Source organism: Gavialis gangeticus, unplaced genomic scaffold (assembly GCF_001723915.1).
Source record: "Gavialis gangeticus isolate Ggan-Ray unplaced genomic scaffold, GavGan_comp1, whole genome shotgun sequence".
NCBI classification, from domain to species: domain Eukaryota; kingdom Metazoa; phylum Chordata; order Crocodylia; family Gavialidae; genus Gavialis; species Gavialis gangeticus.
In genome coordinates, this window is record NW_017729008.1 from 27,499,829 (window position 1) to 27,515,522 (window position 15,694).

Below are 15,694 nucleotides of genomic sequence, written 5' to 3' on the forward strand. Positions count from 1 at the left end.
CCCTGTGACCTCATTCACCTGGGCCAGCGGAGGTCAGCCCCAGTTGGCTGTCAGCCAACCAATCTGAAATGCATCACCTGTTACCGGGCAGATCCCAGCTCCCCAGGTAGAAACCCCTTACCCAGGTAAGTGATGCAAGTCACGTAGGCAGAGGGAGCAGGTTTCCCCCTCCCTCAGGAATGCAGCCAGCTCCAGTTCCCTAAAGAGACAGGCTGAGGGTGTGGTCCCCTGTGTGCTGGGCCCATCCTAATTGAATGGTCACAGCACAGAGATTTAAATCACAGTGTCACAGGGCAGAGATTTTTTTGGGGAGAAACCAAGGTGGCTTTCTGCCACAGGCAGCAGTTACCGGGCTGGGAAAGATGGTGGGGGATGGGCCTGGCCTGGCTGACTTGGCCAAATTGAATCAGGAAAGTGATTCAAATCACTGAATCAAATCTCTGTCCCCCGAATCAGCCAAATCCAAAGCGAATACTAGCCGCTTCTCACAGGCCTACTGACTAGGCTTATTTTAGCACTCTGGCTCCTCCCCCAAACTGGGCAATGCCTCCCTGCAGACCCACCAGTGCCTCCCATCCTGCCAACCCTTGCCCCCATGGATCTGCTATCCCTCTTGATCTCCTCCACCCCCTGTTACTTAATGTTTGTGCTCCCCACATGGCTCCTGAAAGCAGTGTGGTCAAATGCAGCGTGCACTGCTCCCAGTCTAGGTCTGAAGCTGTCGAGACCTAGGCCTAGACTGGGTGCAGCAAATGCTTGTTTTCACCCTATATGAATAGTGAATTTGCCCTCACCTCAAATTAGGCTACAGTCTAGTGGGAACTTTTTAGAGTTATAGATGTAATTTGAGGTACCTGAAGCAGAGAAACCTATCCTGGGTGCATGGATTAGCCACTGGGTAGCTTTTGAATACCGCTTCTTCCAACCATGCTTTTGAATTAAAAAAAAAAAAAAAAAAAAAAAAGCAACTGCCATCTCATTTTGGGTGGAGCCTGACTTTGCAGGTATGCTCTGGACCCCTCAAGTTGCTTCACACAGTTCTGAGGCACTTCTGGGTATGTGAAAAAGCAGGATTTGGGTCACCTAGGAAGCTGTACAGGCACAAAGGTAAGCAGCTAAGAAATCTAAGCATAGCCCACAATAAGCAGTGGTTCTGATGATCACACCCCTGGACTGAGAGAATTAAATTCCACCCAAGTCCTTTTGTGGCTCTATGTTATCTGTAGAATCAGGAGTGTTATCCTTTCCTATCCTCACAACACTCTGTGGGGTAAAACTTATGAAATGCTCAGAAGCTATGAATTATTTTTCCATTATGAAAAGGTTTTTTCTGTATTCATCCTTCTTATCTCCCCATGCCAAGCTTCAGTACTCCGCTTCTTCAGAGCCAGCATTGTGTTTTGTGGCATACAGCGAGATTTCCTCTCTGCAGCTGAATTAATTGTGTTTTGCAGGTAAATGGTTAAGCTTCTGTTGTTACACTAGTCCCTTATGTGCTATGGCAACAGCCAGCAGACTTACTTCTTGTTTGAGACCACAGGTCCACGTATTGTCTAGTAAAATGTTAAACAGGATAGTTCTTGTGTGACCAACTGATTCTTAAATATCCTTCAATAATTGAACACCCATGCAAAAGCAATGGTTTCGATACTGTAAATGTTGCTTGTACTCAACTAGGAATGAGTAGGAATAACTAAGAGTATAAAGACAAGCAAGGTAAGTGGAAGGAGTTTGTCAGTAGAAGGCATTTCACCTTGGGATGTGCAAGGGAAGTTGTTATAATCAGGGAAAGAAAGTAAAACCTGAAAGGCCACATTGGCAACTATATTCCCTAGCCAAGGACTATTTGGAAGCCTTTGAAGAAGTTGTAGAATTTGACTTTTGATGTACAAGCTGGATAGTGAGCAGAGAGGGAGATAGGGGCCACATATTAAAAATCAGGATATGCAAAACAAATAGGGCAAGTGGCTTATTCACCATATGCTGTTCATGAATTAAGCCTGACACCTGCCGATATAATAATATGTAGGCTTGTGATTGAAGTTATGTTGAGGACTGTGTGACTTAAACGTTCTTTTAAAGATGCTTGTCAACCTGGGCCATAATTTGGTTATATATAAATAACATTATCAAGCAAATTTAAATGGTAGCATAGGCTTCAGGCATAGATGGATAAATTCCTGACACCATTTTTCACAGCTTGAACTGTGAGCAATATAAATACAGACAAAATGTAGAAATAGAGATACCGTTTGGGAAACTAGTGATTCTGGCAGCTAAATTTGTTACTTGAAAAACATCTAATTTTTTTTTCAGTGACCAAAAAAGCTTGGATTGCCACTTGGCTTTGCTGTTCAACATAGTTTTGCATATGAGAAGCTCCCAAAATTCCTTCCAAGGTACTTCTGATCACAGAGGGCCAGATTTCACCTTCCCAATACTCACTTTAAGTAACAAGTGCCAAACTTAGCCAGAAGCCCACTTGATTCTGAAGGCCTTGGATGACGAAGGAGGTACAGCTCTGAATAGTAGACTGAAGTCAATTTAGAAAGAGGACCAATTTAACAAATGGTTCTGAGCATTTAGAGGAGCTCACTGCTTCTGCAGGAGACTCATAATTAAGATGTGGCACAACAGATACTTCACTAATTGTCTCAGTGTTTGACCCTGTTAAACCTTCTCAGCTAAAATGAAATATCTCAACTTAATGAGCTTGCTTTTCTTTGGACACATGTGAAATAGTGCTGCACTTAATATCCTACCAGTATCCTAAATATGTGGTTACAGAAAGAAACATGAGGATTTCTTCCATCCCCCCTCCACTTTCCTCTCCCGTTAGCCATCCAGCATAGCATGGTAGGTAATTAACAATGGTGCCTGCCAGGCCCCAGGTGTCAAAGTGTTTTACCAGCCCCATACAGGGCCAAACCCTGGTTATACTAAAAGTCAGTGGTGATATCCCCCCTGACTTCCCTGGAACCAGCACTGATCTCACGCAGGGCTCACATCATATCCTACCAGAACGTGGCCACTTGTGGGACAAGAACACAGCAGCTGCTTAACAGTGCACAGTAATACAAAACAACAGTTTGGACTAGGAAATGAAGAATACCATATCCAATTGCAACTGCAGGTGGATGTTAGGTAGGCAGAATGTTATTACCACAGTTGGAATTTGGCCTTGACTCTCAATCAGAAACTACCCTGGGAGCATTTGTGACCAGAGGTCAGAAGGATTGTGGTGTAATGGATACAGCATGGATCCAGGAAGCAGATACTCCTGACTGTGCCAGTGAGATGAAGTTTGGCCTTGACAATAACATGTTGACAGTATGTTAACAAAATTATAGCCCTTAAAGAACCTCCTTTATGTGCTGCTGGATAGGAGGTGGGGCTGTGTGGGGAACTCTGTTTTCCTGTTTAAACAAAATCGCCTTCATAGGTATAACAAAGGAGAGAGAGGGGAAAAAAGATGGCGGGGGGGGGGTGTTGAGGGTGTGAGATTATAACATAGCCAAACAAACATAAAATAAATAAATAAATAAATAAAACTGAACTATCAACCCCAGCATCCTAAAGCTCAATAATTTTTGTATTTAATGCAGGCTGGCTCAAAATGAGCCAAGCATCTGCCTAAACCAAGCCAGCTCCTAAGGCACGTGTGATTAAGCCACACCAGGTTTGGTACCTATAGGCACATAAGTGAATTATGTGGTTAGCATCAGGCCTGGCCTCCTTTGAAACCACCAGGTTAGCACTTCCTAACTAGATCAACTGGAGAAGGCTTTTGGCTTGGTCTTGGAGTGACTCTTGAATTCATAGGTGAGAATAGGCATTTGCCATACTACTTCTAGGTTTAGGCTGGTTATTTAAGCTGGGGAGCAGGCAAGTCTGGGTAGGCTAGTAGGTATGCAAGGGGGTGTTGGTGGGTCTGCAGAGATGGGGGTTGGTGAATTGTGGGGAAGAGGGGAAGGAGTGGTTAAAAGTAGTCTGATCGGGGTCAGTTGGGTAGAAATAGCGGAGCCCTGGGGCTGGGATGAGCAGCTGGGTTTTCCTAGCCTGAGGGTTATGCTGTGAATGCATACAGGCATTTACTAGTCCAGTTTAAGCCCTTCCTAGATCAGATTAACCCCTTCTAGATCTAAGTGCAACTCCTGAGGTGAACTAATGTAGATCAGGCAAATGAAACGCTCTGGATGCCTGCAAGAGAGGGCATTTAGATGGGCCTAACCATGATTAGGCCCATCTAAAGGTAAGACCTCTACATGCCCTTGGATCTGTAGTGAGGTACTTTAACTACTCCTGTGCTGACCTCCAGGGATGTTGCAGTAAGTGTAACTGAGCAGAGTTCCGATATCAAGCTATTTCTGTCCCTGTCATTTGGAGTGCAAATTTACCTTTTGCGGCCGATTTTTTTCTGATGGCCACACTCCCCAGCTGGCGCTCACAGTGGGGGCACTGGTGCTCCCACCTGCCCCTCTGCCTGCCGGCTAAACATGGAGCATGGCCACAGTGGGGGTGCGCTGGCACTCAGGGGGTGCACGTGCATCCCCGTGCACCAGCTATGCATCACCCCTGCATACGTGACTAAATTCTACTGAAGCTTACATTATCTCCTGAATAGAATCGTGAAATTCCCACCTGCAGAGGATGTGACCTGCTGATGCCCAAACTGAACTTAAAAACAGGAGCACAGATTGCAGGAGAAGAGTTTAAAGGGAGGCTGTGAGCAATGGCTGGAATGCTACTGGCACTTACAACTCTTCTGGAATAGCTGTTTTCCTAATTTAGTGTTACCAACATGGTGTCTTCTCATTGCTTTACCCAGCATGCATTTTATGAAACAGGTGCAAGGGCTATCTTATTTGTCTCCTACTCATGCCCTGTTTGGAGCTTCAAGCAGCTTGTAAATCTTCTGTATGAAATGTGCACGTGGATAAATCTTACGGATAGTCCTTAGGCAAGAGGAACTTTAGATCTTATTCAGCAATGTTTTTCACCAACTTCATCTAAAGAGTGATTGTTCTATAATTTCCTTAACAAGCCAAATACTTTTTCTTTGAAAGTCTATACTAACTTACTATTGCCCAGTAGCAGCCTTAGGGGAGGGCAAACCGGGGGGCCGCCTGGGGCCCCACACTTTAGGGGGCCCCAAAATTTTGCAATAATATTTTGGGGGAGTGAAGCTGTTAAAAACTTTGTTCTTTCTTCAACTTATGAATGTTTCATGGATAAGGCGAAGTGAAATTGAAAATGTCCAACTTACTTATAGGTCACCAAATCAAGCCTCTAAGGGGCCCCAAATGACACTCTTGCTCAGGGCCCCAACAACCCAAAGGCCACCACTGTATTACCTGGTTTGTCAGGAAAACAGAAGTCAACATCCTTTCAGCAATGTGTTTATTATAATACAACCAAAATATACATTTAACAGTTTCAGTTACCTTTGGAATACAAGAGTGGAAATTCTATTAAAATAGCAGGTCTGGGAAACTCGGAGCTTACCAGTAGGGATCTTCCAAAATCGTGGTGGAGTACACTTCAGTCCTATTAATCTTGCTCACTTTTCTGTGCCTCCCTGCCCCCCATATTGGCAGAGGGACCCAGTAGCCCTGCGGGTTGCTGCTGATCAGTCAGGAGGCAAAAACTATGGTTTTAAATATGCTACAGTTTTTGCCTGATATTGCTGAGTAGCCAAGGGCCCCAGCATCCCTGCCAGTCCCTGATCAGCTGGGAGACACAAACCGTGCCATATTTCAAACTGTGGTTTTTGCCTCCTGGCCAATCAGCAGTGGGACCTCCAAGGCCTCCACCAATCAGGGGCAGGGGGCCACACAGTGAAACAAGCAAAATTAAAGGAGCTGCTGCACAGCGCACTTCCGTCACAATTTTGGTAGGTCTCTACTTATTATTGATCACTTTAGTCATGTTACACCATTAACTGTGGAGATTTACAAATAGACCCACCCCACCAACAGAGTTTTTCCTCATATCATTCTATAAATAGTTATCCTATAGAGGTGAAACTCATCCCCATGCAATTGGCTTGCCCTACAAATTACTTGTGTCCTATGGGTACCTTATAAGATGGACATAAGTGGAACATAAGAAATGCAGAATTCTGCTGGATATGTGGAACAGAGGGTACTTTCACACCCAAGGAATATATTAACCTTACTAAGAGAATGTAAGGTATTATGTGGTCAGTCAGTTTGGTTTAAATTTTCCATTTAAAAGATTGTGAAGATTTTCTGAGCTGCTGTTTCTTGCCAGCCAAAATATTTCCTGAGATGCTGGTGCTGTTCTTGGAAGGGGCAGGAATCATCTTTATAGAGCTGACTGAAAATATTACAGAGCAGTTTGGAGAAAATCTCTTTTGTTCGCCCTATCCAAAAATATAGGCTATTACAAAGTTAACACCTTGACAAGCTATCTTTAAACTGTCAAAAAACTTGAAAGCATGGGAAGTCTAAAAAAGAATTTACAGAATCCTTGGAACGGGCTCAGCCTTTTTAAAGTTATGTGCATTTTGAAAACAAATTCAGAGCAATTTTCACTTCAGAGCCATTGTCCTTCTGCGTGTGAATTTTCTTAGTGGCGAGAGGAGGGAAGGGAACAAGAATTTTTTTAACTGATTCTCAAAAAACATTTTTTAAAAAACTCTTCTGACTGTCATGGCCTATCAATATATTTAACACAAATCCCCAACCCCACCTCAGATATGCATTTTGAAGGGCCATTTTTAAGCATATTTTTATCATTAAGAATTTCCTTTGAACTTTATGACAAAATAGGGAAAATATCTTATGAAATTATTATTATTTTTTTTTTTTGCCATCTCTAAACATCAGATTTTACAACTTCGGAGTCCAATTACACAACTTTAGATGATGCTTTGGAGTACAGTAAATACTAGTTTTGTAACTGGACCCTGACACTCAGCTTATAGACAAAACTGCTGAGGTCCCATGAGGCTCTGAAATCTCATTAAAGTCATTAAACCCATAACACTCTGCCTATGGTAGGCACAATATGTAAAAGTATCCAGGTCAAATTACCTGCCTAACCCTTCTTTTCCATGCACTAAATTCATCAATGGTGAGATTTCAAAAACCGGCTGGCCTCGGAGACATTTCTATTTAATAGCAGGAACAAAATGAATGGAACACAAAAAGCAGCCAAAGGCACTTATACATAATAAGACCACGGGAGCAGAATATGAAACACCACCAAAACTGAGACATGTCTAGGCCTATTAAAATTAGCATGGTTGTCTATGAATGGACAGATGATTTTCTTGGCATTAACTGTTTGAAACTATTAACTAGCAGGCTACAGCAGTAATAAAAGTCACCTGGAACAGTTCCTCTGTTTCTTACATCACCTTGAGAATTTGTTGTGATTATCATTTCACGTTGTTTTAAAGCACAGCAGACTTTGAATTTAAATTGGGAAATCTATACACAATGAGAAGGGAAAGAAAGCTTTAAACAAGTTTCAAAATCTTATTATTGATGGAAATTTCACTTCCTGATCTCTGATTTATCTTTCCAGATATCCATCCTGAAGTAGTTGTATGTCAGAACTGTAGGTAATTTTGTGGTAAATGTAAGTGCCTGAGAAGCACCCTTTTCTGAGCTGAGAATATGGTAAGAGATGTTTTAGGGTATTTAGTTTCATATACTGAGCCATGGGCCAGGTCATAAAATCTTCACCTTGTTTTTCACAGCCCTTTCCTCATTATCAGTGGGTGTTTGACTGAGTAAGGATCAAGTGAACACTCAGGTAGGATCAGACATAGTGCTTTGAGAAAATAGATTAAAATGGAAGCATATAAAATCAAATCTGAAGGGATAAGGACCCAATCCCATTACTGTAATATTATATCCTATCACTGTTCAAAAGAAGCACGATCAAGCCAGTTTGCTAACCTGTGGATTATAAATTGCCCAAGCACTTGTTTAAATGTTCAGCACTGGGGAAACATAGGTATGACTTGAAATGGTGCAGTCACTATCATACAAAGCTATGGAAGTAAAAAGCCACGGTCACTTTTTAAAGCTTCAGAAATCTTTCCCATGGCATGTATAATTTTCTTCCCCTTCCTTTTCCTTTCTGAAATGAACTCATTTTATTAAGCTCAAAATATGGATTGCAACCTCAAAGAATTCCCCACTTCAGCTAACCACAGAAGCCTAATTCAATGTAATGTTAGCAACACTATGGTAAAATATAATATTAGAGACCATATAATTTTTTATAAGATGTAACAATGTATTAGAGACACATGTGGGCTTAATTTTCTACTCATGCACATGTAATTCTATTGACCTTCATGTTGCTAAATCCCAATTTATGTTTGCATAAATGAGAACAGTATCAAGCCAATGGATCAATGCACAACTGTCTTCAACTTAGGCTGTGATTTGGAAGACCTTGCTATTATTTTTTTTCCATTAGATTAGAATCCATTAGATCGAAATTTAGCAAGGATAAGCTAAATAATCATTAGTGCACTGACATGAGTTGGAGTTGGAGCTGGTTCTTGAATATTTTCAAATGATATTAACTGATTGCAGTAACCTTGTGTTTAAAAAAATACCCTTTTGTGTTGTAAAGACTTACACAAATTCATGCATATTACAGAAAGACCAGAAGAAAATCAGTTTCTACTAGCCATCTATTGATTATTGGATAAAGGCTAGGGATATATTGGATTTTACTTATTTCATAAGGGTTTAGACTCTGGAGCTAACGCTGATTTCACAAGAATGTAAAACTAAAAAATTATTAATGTTTATTACGTTACATCACTACAACTCGGTTGAGAATCAGGCCCAGACTGTCTGTAGCATGTGTGCATATTCATGTGTGGTTAGAACCTTTTTTGCAGCAATGGAACCATCTTATCACAATAAGTGTCACTATATTATTCGTGTCTTCTGCTAATCCTGTTTTCTTTTAACTGGCTTCAAAATTATTACAAGCTTCAAGACTCAGTTGGGTCTTTTAAAGCTTGCATCAGACTTCAGCATCCTAATCACTACTAACCACACTGTATGCATCTGTCTGACAGGCTGCTCAGCCAAACTCCAGCCGGCCAAGAAAGGGGGCTTCTTTTTTTTAATGTTGTTTTGTATATATTGAGGGAGGGAAGAGGATTTGATTAGTGATTAACTCTAAGCTGGGGTTTATTATTATTATTATTAATATTATTATTTTGAGTCTCCACTAAGGGATCTGTCTAAACCTTTCCATTATTAATGCAAGTATAACTTTTTCCCCTTTCAACCCAAAATTCAGTTAGCATTGTTTTATTGAGCTCTTTAAGGAAGTTGCATTCAGTTTCATTTTAACTACGAGCCTGTTGTGACTCATAGTACAGCTCAGCAGCACAACTGACCCCCAAATCCTCATTTTGAAATTTAAACAGTTGCAGGTTTGGGCTTTTAAATTATACAGAACTCGATTTTTTTTTTTCCATGGAAAAATATCCTTTCCTGACCCACTTTCCATGTTACAATTCCAGAGTTAGCTCATTTTGTTCTCCTTTGAACCCCCCTCTGGGACTGAAGGAGCTGCTGCTAACCTTGAATTGCAAAACACTGTCTAACGAAACCCCTTCTTACCTTCCTTAGTGGTCCCTGATCTGTCCAGTTCATTTACTAGTCTCCAGCGTCCTTGCACATGGATCATCTATATGAATGCAAAGTACTGTGCTAGCTCAACAGGCAACTCTTATAAAACTGACTGAACCAAACATTTTTATCTGCACAATATTATTAAATGCCCCTCCCTAGGGAGAGAGGAGGGGGTGATCCCAATATGGCATAATGAGTTGGAGGATATTGAATGTATTTCCCCAAGACAGAAGTGGCCTCATACCTCACTTAGGGCTCTGCTTTGCTGTCCCACCCAGGAGCGATGAGATCATGCCTCTGAGAGGAAATCTACTGCAAGATGATTTGAAATAAAATAAAAGAAGATGAATCTAAGAATTTCAAAAGAGGTTTAAAAAAAAAAAAAAAATCAGCCCTTTAAGGCTCAGGTTCCTAAGGCTCCAGCTTTTAGTCACATAAAAACTTCTCTTGAAGTCAGTAGAGAGTTCTGTGTGAGGACTGTAGACCACAAGAGTATTTAAACCCAACCTAGTCCATTTGTCTTTTAAGGTGGAAAACAATATTGAACAACATTTTGTTAGTTTATTTATGGAGATGGGCAAGACTTTTTTTTGTGATATCTTTTATTGGACCAGTTGGAGAACCACTGGATAAGCTTTTGGGCATCTGAAGAATGACACCTGATACCCAAAAGCTTCTCCAACATGTTTCATGTACAGTTGGTCCCATGAAAGATATCACAAAAAATGTTTTGCCTTTTAACATTTCCTGGACCATCCTGACAGCAACAACACTCTTACCTATTTATGGCAAAATTCCATGTATATTACTTGGGGGAATAGGCCAACAGAAATCAAAGAATACTGTTTCCCTGCAGGTGGCAAGCAGGATTTATCCTGTAAGCAGTACTTAAAATACTGAGTGCAATCCTATTCCCACCAATTTCAATGAGAATTAGGAGTAAGCCCCTTGTCAGTATATATAATCAGGAGACAGGATGAGCCACATGAGGCGATCATCTTAGTTGAGTCCTGGCTTATTGCTACATATTCACACAAGGGCTAAGGCTGAGAGATGGTACTCTGGGGAATGGTAGAATCCAACAAGGAATAAATCAGTGCGTTCTACTGGTGAAGGCAATCACCATACTATATTTTCAGAAGTCACAAAAAGATTTAGAGTATTTAATTTTTTCAGCGGTCATATTAAGACTTCTTGAGGGGCTTCATATTCAGAAGGCAAATGCTCACTAAATCCTCAATAAGTAGTTCCAAGTGACCTTAAAATGTTTAAGGTGTGGAGTGATCATAGAGTCCTTGTCCTCCACATCTGCTGGACAGCACTAGAAGGCTGAACTAGGAAGACAGTAAGAAAAGTTCAGACAGCTGGATTACAACCCAAAGTATGGCTGTTTGTGTCTCTTGATCCCTCACACTACAAAAGGCACCCTAATCACTAGTCACCTTTAAAAATTCTGCACTTGCAAATGACAGCAGAATCTGTATGTTTAAAGTCCTGTGCAAAGCAACCTACTACCCATCTTTTATAATATTCAGCACTTAGTGCTTGACACTGTCAAACTTTTGGGCACACATTCCTCGACACCTTTCCATTAACTAATGTCCTTCTTCTGAAAAAAAACCCATCTAGGGTACGGACAGACATTCACAAAGCCTGAGCCTCAATCTTTGCAGGTTAGTCTAACCTGGCTAGGCTGAACCAGTTTGTAACTGCACACACATCCCAGACATGAGGGTACATGCCTGCAGTGATTAAGGTTAGAAGCCAGGGGACGCTACAGCAGCCCTCCCTTCCCTTCCATAGTGCTGAGCTGAGGGGAGTGGCCAGGTCCTGGCAGGATGCTCTGATTAGGGAGTGGTTCTCCCCCTTCTGACCAGTCCAGCAGGGAATTGATAACATGTTGTTTATCACCCCCAACTCAGTGTTTATCACCCCATTAAGAAAACAACATAGGGACATTACCAGCTACCTGGTGATTCTGCCTTTGTCCCGTCTGCCACAGTGCAGACATAGCCAGCATGTGGTCTGCTAGCTAATGCTGAGAGGTATCTGTGTAATGCGGATGGGGTGCGGTGGGGAGCAGGGGGAAGCCAGATAGATGCCTGCAGTCTCTGCTGAGCTCCATCCAGGGAGCAGAGGGGAGGGGCCAGCCCTGCTGTGGAGCAGAGAGGCCTGCCTGGCTCAGAAACCATGCCAGGATGCTGGAAGTGTCTGGTTTATCTTAAACTAGCAAGGGGTCTGGGACAGATATTGCATAAACCAGTTTGACCCAAATCAGTTAAGTCTGATACTACATTCAACCAGGTTGATCTCAAACCGGTTTCAGCCATTTTCAAACTGGTTTATATGCACTAAACATCTGTTCTGTTACAGGTTTAAACCAGTTTCTGATCATTTAAACCTTTTTTTGTGTATAATGTCTGTCCCTAGCGCTAAAGAGAATTACATCTGGTGTCCCTGGCTTTATATAATACATTTTTAAAAATCTGCTTTAGGTTTTTACACAAAACTTGAGTAAGCTGAGGCTCCTTTCTGAAATGTGAAAAAAAGGCACCACTTTTTTTGTATCATTCTACAATGACAGAACTTGTATCTACACAATTATTGATCAGGGACTGAATGAACACACACACATTGGGTAGTGGATAGGTCTAATCTCTAGTATTCAGAACTAAAGTTTTCAGTTCCCTCCTCCCGCCACTAAGAACTGCACACCAATCACATGGGTTTCCCACAGACTTTGCTCTCAAGACTTGTCGACTGCATGAGAAACAAGTAAAGTCTGTCTTTTTGGTATCCATCAGAGCTCTCTGCCATGTGAGGAAGTGGCTAATTTGTCATTTCACACTCAAAAAGGCGTGAAAGGGAAAACAAGGAAGATTTGACAAAGTGGGGGAAGGGAGGCTGCAGAACTAGAGAAGAGATAGAAAAGCCTGAATTTGATCACGCTTCATCTGGTGTAAATCAGGAGTAAGTTCAATGAAGTCACACTGCTTAGAGTAAGGCCACATATCTCTTGCCTATACAGAATGACGTAACCTATTAAACAGTAAAACATAAATCTAGCAATACTTTCCCAATGGAGTTATTGTCAACAGAAAACTGCTTATTTTTAACTTGTGCTTCTGTGTATTTACACATGGGTACTTTTTGTTTTTTATTTAATTATAATAAAAAGTATTTATTCCAACAATGCAACATTTTGACTCTGAAATACACAAGACCTTTAAAACAGAAAAAAAAGAATACACACGTATCTGAGGAATGTTTGCACTATCTCTGTCAAAAAATAGGTTTCCCTCATTGTCTTATCTTATCAAGTGTATTTTTGTCCTCTTCCTTTACTTTTTTCTTCCATGAACTAACAGCATGAAAAGAAGCCAGCAAAAAGGTCGGAGTTATAGAGGTGAGTGGAGACAATCTGGGTAAAATGTTCAGAGAAACAAAAAAAGGTGAAGGCAGAAATCCGATTATTTGTTAATCGGATTTGTGCACACATCTCCCACGCACCGTTTAGGACATTTACTCTCCAGTATCTTGCTGGCAGTTTCAATTTGAGTCAACATTTCATTTCAGCAGATGGACTGCAAACTGGTGGCTACTTAAACCCTAATGAATAACGCTCTGTATTTCCTCCTCTTAAACTATGATCAGGCTTTTCTTTTTCTTTTCTTGGCACAGACACAAGTTACTCCTAAGCCAATACTTAATTGATTTTTTTCACATCGCCTTTCTGTGCTAGCAACCCCCACCCATATGCCTAGTTATGAGCCCAAGGGTTAAGTTAGTGTTGTTTTGCAGATCTGTCACATATTTATATATCACCTTTCATCTATAAAGATGCCAAAACACTTCTACAAATACATCTGCCCACCCCTGAAATGTAGCCACTTCTGGAGTGGAATGTAGCAGCCAATTAATAACAGCCAGTAATACAAACGCTAAATCCTATGGAAAAATTATGTTAGTGAAACTATGAAACACCCACATGAAATCCCACGTATTGGCCTCTCACCCTCCAAGTACCACCTAAAAGTCCAAAACTTTTTTTTTTTTAAATATTGCCTAGGATGCGGTACTCAAATCAGAAACATCTCATTTGATATTGTATTCCAGAGTACAGCCTTATACTGATTAAGAATGACTGTGCATTATATGATCTCAGTGAGAAGCAATATTAATTACAAGGAAGGATGCAACACGTGCCCCCCCCCGCCCCCAACACAGTATTTTCACATGTAAAATGTTCTGTCTTTAAATAGAATATCCAAATTACGTGGCTGTAGGGCCTGCATGTCGGCTGGCAGTTTCATGGTGCCTTCGATTTCGCTTTTTCTTCATCTCCTGCACGTGCTTCCATTTGGCCCCGCCTTTGTTCCGCTGCCGCCGCTTCTCCCGGTGCCACATCTGTTCACAATACTCATCCAGGCTGAAGCTGGGGCTGCTGACAAGCTGGATGTAATCCTTGTACCTCAGCCGGGACTCGGTTAGTAAATCCCTCACCCGCCCTTCCTCGTCCTCCGGTTTCTGCGTGCTTTCCATTTGCCCGTTTTCTATGACGTTCAAGTTCAACTTCACAATGGTGTGGATGAATGTGTGCTCCTGGGCTTTGCAGTAATAGGCTCCAGCATCCTTTTTCTGCAAGCTGCGGATCAGCAGGCCATGTTCCGTTTTGATAATCCTCTCGTCGGCCTTCAGCTGTGTGGTCAGACAAAGCAAACACAGTATGTAAAAATTATAGGGAAAATAAGATGCGAGTGAGAAGCAGAAACACAGGAGGGGATGGCTGACATAAGGAACTGTCCTACCACTTCTTGAGCATCAGTATAACACAGCATGTGGCTTTCTGAATTTTGGAGTTCTGCTCTTCAAGGGATGGTTACAGTGTCTGTAATGCTTCAGCATGAGTAAGTAAAAACTACATCCTGGACAATTTATTTACAATATTAAGTAAGTAAAAACAATAGGAAGATTCTTTAATTAAGCAGAGCTTGTTTAGCTGGACAAATATCTGGCTAGGGACCAGCTTTGTTCCTGTATTAATATCACACCTAGCATATATGCTTCCTGGTCCATGATGGGGCTTCTAGCCTTTACCACAAAAGAAATAAATAGCAGTCAGTGAAGCTAATCAGCACAATTCTGATCTGACACTGGTTTTGCAGATGGAGTTCCACTAATTTCAGTGGAGTTACCTCTGATCGCATCATTTGTCAGTGAGAAACAGGTCCGAGGAGATCAGGCAGCTAAAATCAAATGCCATTATTTTAGGGTCCTGTTACGGTTCAGGATCTATGAAAGAGAGCATCTAAAAAGACAATGGTATTTGAAGTGGAGGCTGAATATCTGCTGTCTGTGCCTTGTCACAGCAACATTTGCAGGATTGTATTTTAGAAGGTGAAGATCTGCTATGTAGAATAATCAGATGCTAATCTGGAGTGCTGCATCACTCTACCCCAGTACCTGAGACAATGCAGGCCTCCATGATGCCAGCTACTTTGCACACCTGATGATTGGAGAGTGATTCAGAACATTAATTGATCATCATGAAGCATGATGGTAGAGTGATAGTTAATGATGAAGCCCAGTTAATTTAATAAATTTGCAGATGGGGAAATACGGAGGGTAAGTGATTTGCCCTGGGCCACACCAAAGACTCGATGGCACAGTCAGGAATTGGAATCAGAGCCCTGACCCCCAATTCTGCACTAACTGTATAGTCCAACTAACATATATTTTAATGATATAATAATTAACATACAGCATAAATACTGACACAGCTAACTGACCCTCTCTATACTCCAAGGCACACTGAAGTGCCGATTTTGCAATGGAAAGTTGTCACCTCACAGTGTGCTGTCTTTTACTGCCGCACAGAGGCTGCAGCAGAGAACAGCAGCAAAGGGACTAGAGTTCAGCTTGATTAACCCATAATGCAGCATGCACTCGAAGCACATCTTCAGCACCACTGGTAGCATTGTTATAACACAAGGACCCTGTTTAATCCAGCACTGAGGGCTTCACTTAAAAAAAAAAAAAAAAAAAAAGGGACA

At 41.5% G+C, this 15,694-nt stretch overlaps 1 protein-coding gene across 1 annotated transcript in view; it reads right to left on the reverse strand.

Moving 5' to 3' along the window:
• Positions 1 to 12,800: 12,800 nt before the first annotated feature.
• The window catches only part of SEMA3D (semaphorin 3D), a 245,719-nt gene continuing 242,825 nt past the window's right edge, over positions 12,801 to 15,694 (reverse strand). The window contains exon 20 of the mRNA XM_019509509.1: positions 12,801 to 14,339. Coding sequence (XP_019365054.1) covers positions 13,914 to 14,339 — 426 coding nt within the window. The 3' untranslated portion in view covers positions 12,801 to 13,913. The remainder of the gene's footprint in view (positions 14,340 to 15,694) is intronic.